The sequence below is a fragment of the Enhydra lutris genome, unplaced genomic scaffold (assembly GCF_002288905.1).
Source record: "Enhydra lutris kenyoni isolate GAN:26980312 unplaced genomic scaffold, ASM228890v2 scaffoldscaffold42, whole genome shotgun sequence".
Taxonomy (NCBI): Eukaryota; Metazoa; Chordata; class Mammalia; order Carnivora; family Mustelidae; genus Enhydra; species Enhydra lutris.
In genome coordinates, this window is record NW_019154126.1 from 14,629,876 (window position 1) to 14,644,258 (window position 14,383).

The window sequence follows — 14,383 nt, forward strand, 5'->3', positions numbered from 1 at the left end:
TTTTATGATGGCTACTTTGGAATAAAGATTTATCTTAGAGAATCCCTAGTTTGACCATAACAGCATATCAGTTTTATTACATATATTAAACCTGTTTTGAACTTAATTTAGCTAACTTCTAAGCACAGTTGATTAAGTTAAATTTACTCACTGTAAGCTTACATAGTTCTTCCTCCAATCATAAACATTTTCTTGTGTGTGGGTGTGAGGTAGGGAGACTCTCTTGTTTTCTAGAATTTCAGTATCTGGTGAACAAATCAAATTCATTCTCTGTATATCCATCGTAATGACTTGAGTCATAGCTTGTTTCATCTTTCTAGACTAGAGACCAAATGTTTTCAATCTGTCCACAATATAATTCTCTTAAATCCATGATCATTCTAGCTACTTTTTCAGGAAACCTAAGGATTTTTTTTCCTTGAGATAGACAAATAAGAATTAAAAAAAAAAAATCCATTCTAGCTACTTAAAACAATGGCTTGATACAAGGGTAAATTTTGTTTTGCTTTTTTACTACCTTTGGTAGGATGTTTGGAGCCACAAAGTATCAAGGTATAGCAGGTTGAATGGTGGCCTCAAATATATACCCAAATCCTAATCCCCACAACCTGTGAATATTACCTTCCAGGGAAAATGGTGTGATTAAATTAAGGACTTTGAAGGGTTTATCCTGGGTCATGTGGGCGGGCCCTAAAGCAACTGCATGTAAACTATAAAAGATGGAGGGAGTTTTCAGACACACCCAAGAGAAGGAAAGGAAACGTGAACACAGAAATGGACAGAGTCTGGAGTGCTGCTACCATAGACGGGAATGCCAGGCAGCTATCAGAAGCTGGAAGAGGCAATAAACAGATTCTCACCTAGAGCGTCCAATGCAAAGGGAGCATAGCCCTATGGACAAGCTTGATTTCAGCTCACCAAAAACTTATTTTGGACTTCTGGTCTTCAGAACTGTGAGAGAATAAATCTTTGTTGTCTTAAAGCCATCATTTGCTAATTTATTATTACAGCCACAGGTAGCTAATACATGTGGTCAGCAATCAAGTCTTCAGTAAAGACGAATGCTCTGTGATACTAATAGTCCTAAATACCAACCCCCTTTTGATTTATAGAACTACAGAAGTAGGGTGGATTGTTCTCTAAGACTGGATTCTCTTCCAAAATGCAGTTATACATTTGCCTATATGAAACTTTTTTTTTCTTTTGTGTCTAATTTTTCAGAATATACTCTTGTGAGAAAATACTAGAATTGTCATCTGGCTCTTCCAGTGATGACCAATGCATACCCTATGAAAATGTCCCCGACACTGAGGGTAGGGACTTCAGTCATTGCTGGGTTCCCAGCATCTAATAGTGCCTGGCACAGATCATAAATGTTGCATCAATGTGCTATTTGTCCATTTCTCTATTGCCACTTTTTCCAAACTTTTTAAAAACAGCAGAATCCTTTTGTTGAATTTATATTTTATAAAGAACATCAATATATAAAATAGATACAAGTAAATCTGTTCTTAGTAAGGAGTGTGGAATCCCGCAATCCTGCTTACCTGTCTGTAACATTACACATTAATGTTGTAGCATATTATACATTGTTACAATATTCACAGAACTCTTAAATCTGGGGTTCAGAAAACACTATTTACATAGTTCTTTTCAAGAAACAAAATTTATATTTAAGTAAGAAGTCCGTTTGGGAGGATTTTTGGGTTTCTGCTCATGAAATGAACAAAGTGTAACAAATACCAGGGTAACAGAATCAGCAGTTCTTTAGGAGCACAACAGGGACAAAGGTTACTAAGAAATTATGTTAGAAGCCTGTTTCTGGGTTTAGCCACTAAGTAGGGGGAAGCAAATAGCAACAGCTTTGGAATTTGGCAGTTGAGTTCAAATCCTGGTCTGCCACTCACTGTATGTATAACTTTGAGTGAATCTCACCTATAATATGGTGATAATCCTTGCATCTATATAAAAAGATTATTGTAAGGATTAAATGAAATAATGAAATAATTACTATGCATAGGATGTTTCACTATAAATATTCAATAAACGATAGTTGTTTTTCACTAGACTAGATGTCAAAGTTCCCTTGATCTATTTGTCTCTTTCTCTAAGATCTTAGTGTTTAAATTGTTCTGTTGTATTATTCTTCACTTTTGGCTATTATGAACTTGGTAATGAAGGCTATGAAAAAAAAAAACCACAAGAAATTTAGAGGCTGGAGTCTCCGTTTTGAATAAACTTCGTTATTTTAAAATGCGAACAATATGAATTAGTATTCTCTCTGCATCTCATTGTTGGTATGCTAAAATGAAGGCGTGCCACATGGATGTTGATGATTACTTGACTATCTGTCTCTTCCCTACCTCACTGCAAGACTCATTTCAAATTCCTAAGGTTATGCTTGATGACAACTCATTTTCTTGTTCTTCAATCCATTTCTAAATTTGCCCATGAACAGTAGGCATTACAAGGGTACTTCGGGAGCCCAGGCCTCACTCTCTCTGCTAGACTTTTGTTTAGAAATTTTAATTCTAACTATTTTTGTGTACATTTAAGCCAGCAGTTTGAATTTTAGTCACACTTACCAGCCACTAGCACCGAAATGCAGCTTTTTGTCTTTTCTCCTTAAAGAATGTAGAACAGAATTAAGACAAGTAGTTATATACATTGGAAGTCTACCCTTTTGAGACAGGGAGTTCTCTTAAAGGTAAGAATAACTCTAAAACATGCGATCAGTGATAAATGTATTTTTACATCAAGATTTAAGCCCACGGTCTTGGGGATCTCACCGATCCATGGCTTTAAACTTCATCTGTGAAGAGAACTCTCAGGGTTTGACCTCCAGCCCAGACCTCTCTTCCAAATTCCAGATTTTATATGCAACTGCTTGCTTAACAACTCTATCTGGATGTCTAATGGAGATCTCTAACAGCTCAAAACCGAGCTTCTCCCAAAGCCACTCCTTCCACAGTGTTCTCAACTGTGGCCAATTGCTCAGGCTTAAAACTTGGGTGAGCTTTAAATCTTCATTCTGTCATGTACCTCACGTCTATTCAGTGAACAAAATTTACTGGGCTGACCTTTAAAATATGAAGAGAATCCGAATATTTCTCACTGCTGACACAGAGCAGAGATTGGACTTGGGTTCTCTCAAAGCTGACTGTGAAATCGGCATCCCTAGGCTGCCTCTACATTCAAAACAAACAAACAAACAAACAAACAAACCCCAAACCAAACCAAACAAAAATACTAACAGAAAAAACCAACAAAAACCCAACATCTCTTTCGTCTCTTGAGCAGACTATTTTGCAGGAATGTGGAGGGAGGCTGCTTACTACAAAGACAGGCAAAGACCAGACCAAACCAGCCTGCACCAAGATGGACCCCAGCGCTGACATTTCACCAACTTTCCTCATTATAATACTAAAACCATGCCTGGGGGTAGAGCCTTAACACGTTATTTGGATACATGATGCACCAAGAAGCATGATCTTTAGGGGCACAGGTGCGAATAAATCCCTGCCTCTACATGTTGAGACATCACTCTTTACCCACCTGAGTTTCATCTTTAAAAAACTCTCCATGTTGGGGAGTCAGCCTGAGGGATCTTTCCTTTGTGCTGGAGCACAAGCCCCTGTAAAGCCCTGCCTAGAACTCCCTTTTGGCCTCTTCTCAATTTCTGTTGCTTAGACAGCCCATGGGCCCACTAGGGTATCCTTACTATCCTTGTCACTCTTGTCTCTCACCTGGATTTGCTTCCTCACTGGGCTGCCCCATAGTCAATTCTAACACTGAAGTCAGATGCACCTGTTCATATCACATCACTTCTCTGCTTCAAACTCCTTTCTCAGAGGAAAAGCCAAAGTCCTTAAAATCACCTACCAGGGCCTCCATCAGCAGATTTCCCATTACACCTTAACCGACCCTACGCTCCTCTTTCCCTCTGCACAGTCACGGTGCTGTTCCTTTAGCAAGCCAGGTACACTCCCAACTCAGGATCTTTGTACTTATCCTCTGCCTGGCAAGCTCCTCCCCCAGTTCAAGTCTCTGATCAATAGTGACCATGTAGTCACCATGTCTGTGAGATTTTCTTTGCCCACCCTGCTTGAAACAGAAACCTCCACCCCACCCTAGCACAGCTTCTCCCCATTCCCTGAATTTTTTCCCTAATACTTATAATACAATTTAAACCTTATCAATGAGATTACAAATTCCACGAGGGCATGCCTTTTCCCACTGTTCCAGGATCTAAGCATATGTAATCATTTAATAATCATCGTTGAAAAAAATGAACTTAAAGTCATCACCTCCCATTCCCATGTCCCGTCTTTACTGAGTGATTTTAATTGAAGTCACACGAAGTTCTTGGGTTGGAAATAAAAGCAAAAGACCACTACACATTCGTTTGTCAACATGTAATGCCCTGGGTTTATTTTGTGAGAATTCTATCACAATTTTTCCAGGTGGGATTAAAAACCTTAAGGATAATGTATGCCATTGGACTGGGCATTCAGACTTCGGTACTGACAAAGCACTAGTAGTAGTCTGTTAAGTACCATTCTCTTCACAGAAGAGAGGTCAAATATTTCCAAAGGAAGGCACCCGATATTTGTGGTTCTGGCCTTGCAGCCTTCTGGAGAATCTTAAAAGGAAAAAAGCTGGCTGGCTGTTTTTAGAAACTGGAATGATGATACACGTACAGCAATTACTGCATTCTTCTCCCTTATATCCTTTTTGTAAGAACAAGTAAAGAATGAAGTCTTTTAAACAATTCGACAATAAAAAAGTACAATTTTTTTTTTTTTTTTTGCTAAAAAAAGGGCAAGACAACATAAACTCCAGTTGTAAGGACTCCATTTGCATACTTGATTTAACACTTTTTGGTGTGGAAGGAAATGGGACTACTGGGCTGTTTGTAGAGCAGCAACATAACATTAGTGCTTGAAGTACCAGAAACTGCCCACAGCTTTGTGGGCAAGTGGGGATGGGAAGATTCAAGAGACTTCATTTTTAGCTTGTTACTTGTCCTAATGATAGTAGACCAGGAAGATCCCCATTTAACAGTACATTCCCCATTTTTTTTTAAAAACTGATGCCTTTTTTTTTTTTTTTTTTTGTAAAATTCTGTATGTATGTCACCGTTTTTTTCACATGATACACAGAAAACTCAGGGACCCAGAGGGGAACCAAGTTATGTTATACCATTTACAAAATACCAAGGAGTCCACAGCTACCTAACACATTTACTACAGCACAGGAACCAATGAAGGTACAGTGTACAAAAAACTGTAAACACGGCACAATAAATAGATAAACAGCAGGTTCCGCACCATGCACATGATGTGATGACACTCCATCTCTATACAATCTCACATCTCACACTCTTTGTTGCAATTTATTTCCCTCCCACCCCCCACCCCCAAGTGCAAAGCATCACGAATGAACAGTTCTGTATTCAAGTAACATATATACAAGGGTATTACAAATATGCAGTACTGTACAGATAATTGCTGTATTCTTAATTTACAGATGTTGATTTTCTCCTATTAACAGTAAGAAAAGAAAAACTGAAGCATGAGAGATGAGCATTGCTGTCAAGTCCCCACAGCTGCCACAGAAACGCATGTGCTGCATTCCGTCATCCCTTGCGTTCAAAACGCTACTGATGCATAGCACCGAGTCGAGTCCCCAGGCTGCAGCTCGGCTCCTGAGGAAGCTACGTCACCTCCATCGCTACTGTGTTGTCTGCTATGTTGTTCAGTGCTGGCTTTTCTGATTCATGATTTTCCCTGTTGAAACAAAGTTCAATTCAATTACCCATCAGCAACAAACGGAACAAAACAAATTCAATAAATCAAGACTATCTTCCCTATAAAAAAAGGAAGCATTTTTAATCAGAGGAAGAAATGTGACTCTCTGGGGCTAAGACACAAGTAGAGGACTATGGGCTCTTATAGTGTATTATTAGGCATATACGACCGGAAGTCGGGCTGTTGTCCACCATCAATTCCATGGTCAACTATATGACCAACAAAACTGTAAGAGCAGGCAAGCAACCCAACTGTCAAAAACATAAAGAATTCCCAATTTAGCCGATAGTTTCACTTTCCTCTTCTTCTAAACCTTTCACAAAAGTTTTGAAAAAGGAAGAGATGTGACTGAGGTTCATTCCTGTCAGGACTTCATATGTGCCATTGAGCAGGACAGCTACTGAGCTGGCAATTAGAAGACCAGGGTCATAGCCGTTCTAGCATCTACACTGCTGAGCATGCTTGGAGAAATCCATTAACTTCTCTGGATCTCATTTCCCTCATCTTTAAAACAAAGGGACTAAAATATGAAATGAAATGAAAACCAGGTATTATACATTTAAGAACTATAACTGATTAGTTATGACTAGACACAGAATGCTAGTAAGAATGGCTCTGAATGGAGCAGATGATGACTATTAAGCTGAGAAGCAGAAAGGGATGCATGGGTTTGGAAACTTAAGGCTACTGTCCGTTGCTGTAAAGCCTGCTCCTCCTCCCTCCTGGGCCACTCCCGGCCAAGGAAGTCTACCTATCAGCCTGGCATCCAAGCTGTTCCAAAGTCTGCCCTCCTCCTACCATTCCAACTTCAACTACTAGCCTTCCCAAACCTCTAGATAAATTAGTCGTTAACCTCTGAACACATCTGTGTTTGTCAGATTCTCTTCTTCTTTTCTGCTCAACCAAGATCAAATCTGATCTTATTTTGTAGAACTTTCCCAGAATACCACTGGTGTGAAAAGATTTCTCCTTATATTGAAATTATAGCCATAATTTGACAAGGATATGATGCTTTGTAACACAGGAATGATTTTCACTTATTATTTACAGTTACCATTACTTAATTTTTACACTTTTATGCTTGTCTTCTAACTAAACTAAAAATCCCTTGTCTTTCTGTTTCCCTCATAGTACTTTGTAAATAGCAGGACTCTAATTACCATTAACAGTTAAAACAGGAGAGCCCCATCAGACATTGTAAACCATCTACTGAAACCCAACAAGACAAATTAGCTAAAAAAATAAGTCTGAGTAAAAGTTGACCTGGCATTAATACTGTAAGCCTAGGCTTTACATTATTTACATTATTAAGAGCAGCTTAGCTTAAGCCACGGGTGGGTTAAATCAATTGTTCACATGAGAAGCTACGGAAGAAAACAGACAAAAGAAACATTCTATTCTAAAGAGAACTCCCCCCACCCAAAGGTGGGAAATGAGATCACTGTAAACTATCATTATACGAAGACAGTGACATCCAAAGCACATATGCAACATTCAGTACATCATTTAATTAAAATTCTCAACAATACTGAATTATAACATTTATCTGTTTAGTTCCTGAATAAGTAAGGAATTCTCATCTATCCATTTTTAACGTATATAAGGAAAAGAACAAAAAGCACAAATAAGTAGAGAGCACTGCCAGAGGATTTAAGTCCGAGCTCATATTCTGCAAATATTTCAGGCTTCAAGTAACTACTGACCTTGGAACTGAATCTACAGAGGACGAAGATGGAACCTTGGAGACTTGACAGTTTGCTGCGGCAGCCAGCTTTAAGGCAGACGATGGAACAGCACTTAAAGTCCTAGGTATATGTCGCGCATTTATAGGGGCAATAGAGTTTACAGTGGCAACTGATGAAGGGACAGTTAATCGAATGTTGTTCCCAATCAGAACCTGAGTTGTTGCAGAAGTGGCAGCGGTTACTTGATGACTCAGTGCACTGTGGGAACTTGAAGTCTGTGTCATGTTTGAAGGCTGTAACAAAGCTGAACCTGCCGTCGATGGACTGGTGTGTACAAGTGCTGTTGGTGTAGTACTACTGAGGTGTAAGCCCTTGTATACTCCTAGAGAAAAAGAAAGAAGCACTGAAACAATGTACAACTTTGCTGTTTATTACAGATATGTTACAAACATCAGAATAATTTAGATGTCTTTGCCCTTTTAAGATTTATTTATTTTAGAGAGAGATTTATTTTAGAGAGAGAGTGCGCGCATGTGCGTGCAGGGATGGAGGGGAGAGGGAGAGAGAGAATCTCAAGGAGACTCCCTGCTGAGCACGGAGCCCAAGGCAGGGCTTGCGGGGCTCAATCAAATGACTCTGAGGTCATGACCTGAGCTGAAATCAAGAGTCGGATGCTCAACCAACTGATCCACCCAGGTGCCCCTAAATGTCTTTATCTTTACCTGAGGCTGGAAGGACGCCATTCACCCCAATTCCAAGCACCACATCATCCTTCATCTTGAATCCCATCAGTTGTTCTGATGTCACCAAAGCAGAAGCAGCAAATTGAGCACTAGCAGAATCCAAAGTCTTGGAAACAAAACCCTAAAAAGAAAATACAAAACAAATCTAAGCATTGCTTGGTCTAAATGAATTAACACTAAAGCTACAGGTAATCCACAATCAGTCCGAATATAAAGCAAACCACTGAAATATATTCATTTCTTTTGATAGTCACAAATTTGAAGAATGCTCAAGCGATCTAAGAACTCAGACATGATGAATTTTGGTTTTCATATGTGACAATATGTAATATGGACCAGTCTATCACGAAAAGAAACCTATAATGTGGAAACAGTAAACCTCTGACACAAAGTGTCAGACAAGAAATATGCTAGTAAAACATTTCAGTGATTTGCAAATACATAAAATGAAAAATGAATATGTACGCTTCTTTCACCTAACTTACACATATATACATATATCAACAAAGGCACCTTTGGGACAGTAAGAAAACTATCCCTTTAGAACAGAAGTAACAAAATATCGTATCATAACTTGGCCTAAAAATTAAGAGGCTCCTTGAGTTTTTTTAAATGAATTTTTCCTCCAAGATGCTGAAATTCAAATTTCAGTCTTTAAGCCTTACGTGTGTTTAAATGGCAAGCATTTATCATGCTTGAGGTTTGAAAGTGATTTCTTTTAATAGTAAAAGAGGTTTAGTATGATAAATACATTTTCAAATGTATTTTACATTTTAATCAAATACATTTTAATACTAATTAAAATATCCAACGTAATGAGCTGGGTGGGATTATATATTAAAGAGGTAAATTCACAGTCTATAGGATAGACTTGGAAGACACGGTCTTGATCTCATTTAACTATGCTTTTTCGTTTTTACTTTTTAAAGTAGGGAGCAGAGGCAACAGCTTCCATACTCACCTGTAATGTTCTTTCTAAACCCTGTATAGAATGGCTATGATGTAGATTCAGGCGAAAGCCACTTTTCTGCTGGTTAGATGCAAGGTTCTATGACAACAGTTGGTAATTAGAGATGAACTCTGGTGGGAAACAATGAGGGATAATCATAAGACAGACAAATCCCTCACCTGTGCAGTGGTGGTGGAGGAATTACTATTTGCTTGCTGTTGCTGAATTTGTGCAAGCTGCTGTTTCTGCATTAGTGCCAGTTGCTGTTGGTGTTGCTGGTATTGTTCGGCTGTAAATGCTGAACATAAAACAAGGAAAACACTTTATAAAAACGCACAGAGCACACAAGTCTTACAGTACCAAAACAAATTTCAGCATTAAAAAAACTTTTGTGCAAAATTAAAGTATCTGACAAAGGCTCATGATCCTGCTAAAGATCACTTCCATAGGAAAAATTCCACATTTTTACAACCACATATAACAGGAGTGGCTTGAGTTCAAAGCAACACGAAATTATAAACTTCCTGAGTTATAACAACATAGGAAAGAGAACTCACTTCTCAAGTTTCAGAACCATTATTTTTGTAAGCTGTGACACTTGTGCTAGACAGTGTAAAAAGGTAATCCAGCTTTTTAAATCCACTTATTTGGAATTCAACTTTGCACTGAGCTTGAGAAGAAATCTTGATAGTTACCATTTGGTTTCTCGTTTACTCATATTACTGTCCCAATGCATTCAGATGATCCCTAACAGTTCTGTGTATCAATACTAATTGTTTGACCATTTTTCTAATTTCAGCCATTACATACATTCCCTCTACATGGAATATAAGGTTGTTGGTTTATTACCTTTATTTTATTTTTTTTAAAGAACTCATCCTTTAACAGGAAGAAAAGAGGCTCCAAATGTTAAGGTTAATTAATTTTCCCCACCCAATTAACCCACCTGGAAAAAATCCAGTCAATAAGAACGGAGTTGTTTATGTTGATTTACTGTACAGAATGATGTCTGAGGAAAGACACTGTGTTATGCTACTTATGTTTGTCTATGGAGAGCTCAGTTCTAAAAAAAACAAACAAAAAAATGTTCATTTATTACCCCCCCAAAAAGTGTGTGCAGTTTTTAAAAAGGAAACCTTTTTCTTTTTCTTATTTTTGCCAATTAAAAAAAGGAAAAAAAAAAAAGGGCACATACAATCACAACATCTGACTTTAAAGGCTTCTTTAAGAAACCTGTGATGTTTGGGTAAGGATTATTTCAAAACACAAAAAAGGTTATCATGCATCCCTGAATACCAGGGAATCTATAAATCATGCAATGCAAATTTCCTCAAACTAAAGTTTAATGTTTTCAAAACACTGTCACCTAATTTGTTGTCTTTAGCTGCATTTTAATGATTTAGTTGACAAGAATATCACTTTATCACATTTTATAATTTTCACTCATAACTCATAAAGCATCTTTATCTTCCATGATACAGATTTTCTGAGTGGTACACCACTACAAAATGTTTAGGTAGAAATTCTACCATATTCTGAATGGATCAGAAAATTATGAAATGATATTTAATAGAACTCCAGAAATTATTAGTGTTTACACAGGCTTTACACTTGAACTAAGTTCTTGGGCTACAAGACCAAAAATGTAATTTGTTGTTATAAAAACTTTAGTTGATATCCGTCCTTTGATGCGTTTCTTTCCCTACTGTGTTGTAATTCTCAGATCTGAATACTAAAGGGAAGACTTTTATTGACAATAACTTCTAAATATTGACAGAAAGTAATTTTGTGTCAAAATGACCATTTCCATATAATAGAAATGTGCTGAATCAAAATTTGAAGAAAATACAAAAATTAATGTTGCCCTGATTCTTTATAATAAATATAACATTTATCTATGTTTTAAAAAAATCCATAAAAAGCAACTGTTTAAACCTAAAGATCCTTAGTTTATTAAATAGTTTTTCTAGTATGTTTTTGAGATTTACACTTTAACTTCCTAAGTTTGAGTGAGCTGCCTAAGTCTTGAATTTCCTAGCAGGGCACGTTCAGTAAATTTTTTAAAAAAAGGATCATTCCTACAAGGTCAGGTCATTATTTATCTACAAAAACAGTAATTTAGCATTCACTAAAGCTCTATTTACAAAAAACTCCATTTATATGAATGAAAATACTATCTAGAACTTGGTGTTTGTGTATGCTTTATTAGCAATAATACATTAGAAACTTGAAAAAAGTTCCAAACATTTCCTCCCTAATTTAAGTAAACATTTTAATCCTTGGTCTGAGGGTCTTGTGAAGTACGCTTTTAAACAACTATTAACTTCTTCCTAATACAAGATTTAGAAATAAAAACAGAACTAATACTCATCATGATTTTAGAACATTACTGTCAACCTACTGCTTAGGAGTATTTCTATTCATATGGAGTCTAATTACAAAGTTTTCCACAGGCATTTTTCATAAATGATCTAGAGTAACTGTACATACCGAGCAACATATAAGCTGAAAATTATGGTAATAAAATCCATGGGCCTAGGGGCCAAGAGACCTTGATTTTTTTTTTTAAGCTCCCATCTCTATCATAACTAGCTGAGTATACCTGGGCAAGTAACTAAACTTTTGGGGGCTCAGTTATGTTCATCCAAAATACTTAGATCTAAGTTAGGTGATCACTAAAGCTCTTTTCAGCGAAGTGATGCAAGGATTTTATATTTTTTCTGAGAAATAAACCTCCAATCCAAAAGGCTGCCTGAGTAAGCTGGAAAGCCTGGACAAAGGTAAGGTGTAAATTTGGGTAAATACAATCTGAACTGGGGTTTATACTGTTTTTATACAGAAAACGAGGACTTCAGATGGCATTATAATTCAAAGTCTAATCAAATGCTAAGAAGAAATAAATAGAAATGACCATATTTCCCTAATCTCTATCAAGGTAGAAAGTGTTATGGTTCTAGGTCTACTGCCAGATAGGGTGTGGTAGTCAAGTTTGCAATTAACATGAAGATGGACAGCATGATTTCATGGACAGATGACCAAACCTAGAAGCAGAAGCATTTTATAGAACCCCAAATTTTTAGGTCGGGAGGCATCCTTGGTGATTTCCTCCTACAACTTCACATTAAAGATGAAGAAACTTTCAACTGAGGTCACAAAGATAGAAAATAATAGAAGGGAGGGAACCCACCCCCAAACCATTGAAATTTTAAATATAAAAAGAAACCGACCAAAGTTTTAGATTTAATATTACTTACAAGAAATAATTAAACTTTTAATGTACCCACCAGTATGAATCAAGAGCTTAAAAAAAAAAAAAAAAAAAAAAAACCACACCTCACATATATAGCACCTGACTAGGTGTCTAGGTATGGGAGAAGAGTCATGTGAGGGATGTGACTAAAAATTTATTCAGGATGCTTCTAAGGAAAAAGAGGAACCTGTAGATTTAAATTTAAGGAGGCAGCTTTTGTTCATATATGGACAAACTTTTAAACGAGATTCCCAACTCTAGAATAACCTGATCTAGAAAACTGTTGAATCTCCCCTCCCTAAGGTATCTAGACAAAGGTCAGAAACTACCATTGTTTGGTAGTTGCTAACAATTCTCTGGAGTAGAAATTCAGGTGAAGTTAAGATGTTACCAGTCCACTTGGACAGGAAACTACGGTGAGGCACGCCAACACCTAGAATAGTTCAGGCTGTTGCCCCTTAAGTCACATTCCCACAGCTGAAGCAGACCAACGGATAATCAAAGTGGGAGTAGGTGAGGGTGACAGGTACTTAGAAAAAAATTAACAATCTGAAAATCCAGTTTGAGAAGACAGATTTAAGATCACTAAAATATACATTGTTTTGTTAGTAAAAAACAAAACAAAAACCCAAAACCAAAACCAAAAAAACCCAATAAACCTAAACACCTATTATAAAAGATAACACTTGATTAGAAATTTCTTTGAGCAGTACATAAGTTCATAGGCAGAAAATTATTTTAATACAGGAAAAGGTAACTTTAAAGAAATAAATATAAAATAAAACGACTTCAGAGAGAATTAAAGTATGATCCCCTAGCCAGTAAGCTTGAATGATAGTTTTGAGGTTCATAAGCACTTAAAAGACACCCAGAAATCCAACCTAAAAACAAAAATATGGTGTATTTCCTTAGATGGCCAAACATGAATTAATCTGAATTCATCTGGCTGCGAATTACTTGAACGTGAGATTATCTGTGGTCTAATCTTGCACTTCAGCACACAACTATAGAACTATCAATTCTACTACTATGGGTGCTACTTCACATCCTGCTAAGGGTGTAATTTTGAATTGTGAAACACACTTGGATAAGGATACGGATTTATAAACTCTTAACCATGAAAATACTCAATGCTTGAATCTAGAGTTCCTTTGAAAACTGAATGTTACAAATTTTATGAAGTAGAATGTATTAAAGTAAGCTACAAATCCTGAGACATAGAAGTTATCATGCCAGCTACATATATTCTATTAATTTATGAAAATAAACCAAATCTTTATTAGAGATATGTGAGCTTAGGAAAATTACTTAGAACACTAAAGAAATCTCAGTGGGAACTGGGAATTCAAATCCTGAACATATAATGGTGGTTTAAAAATCACTTTTCTATTTAGTCTTTTCTAAATTATAGCGTTCTAATTAGGAGAAGTGTATTAATTCTGACATGTCATATCCCCTAAGCTTAAACACAAACAAATGAATAGTCACTGAACAAACACTAAATTTTCAAAGGTACTTTTATAGATTAAAAGAAAAAAAAAAAAAAAAAAAGAACCAGTAGACTGTATTTGGAAACTGTCCCAATCACATATTAACTCAAGATTATTAAAATATAATACATACATAATTTGTTCATATGTACTAAAATCTAGTCCTAGAAATTCTAAATACACGTATATTTAAGTCTCCCCAAGTTCCTCAACATTGCGTCATTCTGCTGTGTGTTATCCAGATCAAGCACTCTAGCACCTGACTAACCAGGTTATCCATCTGGCCACACTATGCAAAATGGCCAAGACTGGGAAGCAAGCAAAAAAATTCTGAGCACCAGAAGCTACAAGGTTGGTGTGTTAAAGTTCATGCCCTTTACTAAAAATAATGGGCTCTTGATATCCTCATTTAGAATTTCCTATTTGAAAATGAGAAAAAATGGGCTCTTACAGGTG

The 14,383-nt window shown here is 36.7% G+C and overlaps 1 protein-coding gene across 2 annotated transcripts in view; it reads right to left on the reverse strand.

Annotated features, from left to right (window-relative positions):
* Positions 1-4,399: 4,399 nt before the first annotated feature.
* LOC111155572 (enhancer of polycomb homolog 1) overlaps positions 4,400-14,383 on the reverse strand; it is a 66,269-nt gene continuing 56,285 nt past the window's right edge. The window contains exons 11-15 of one of the 2 annotated variants that reach the window (XM_022515817.1): positions 9,367-9,485; positions 9,200-9,286; positions 8,218-8,359; positions 7,514-7,877; positions 4,400-5,789 (exon numbers count right to left, since the gene is read on the reverse strand). In XM_022515817.1, coding sequence (XP_022371525.1) covers positions 5,717-5,789; positions 7,514-7,877; positions 8,218-8,359; positions 9,200-9,286; positions 9,367-9,485 — 785 coding nt within the window. In that variant the 3' untranslated portion in view covers positions 4,400-5,716. The remainder of the gene's footprint in view (positions 5,790-7,513; positions 7,878-8,217; positions 8,360-9,199; positions 9,287-9,366; positions 9,486-14,383) is intronic. The other variant, XM_022515818.1, reaches the window with a different exon arrangement.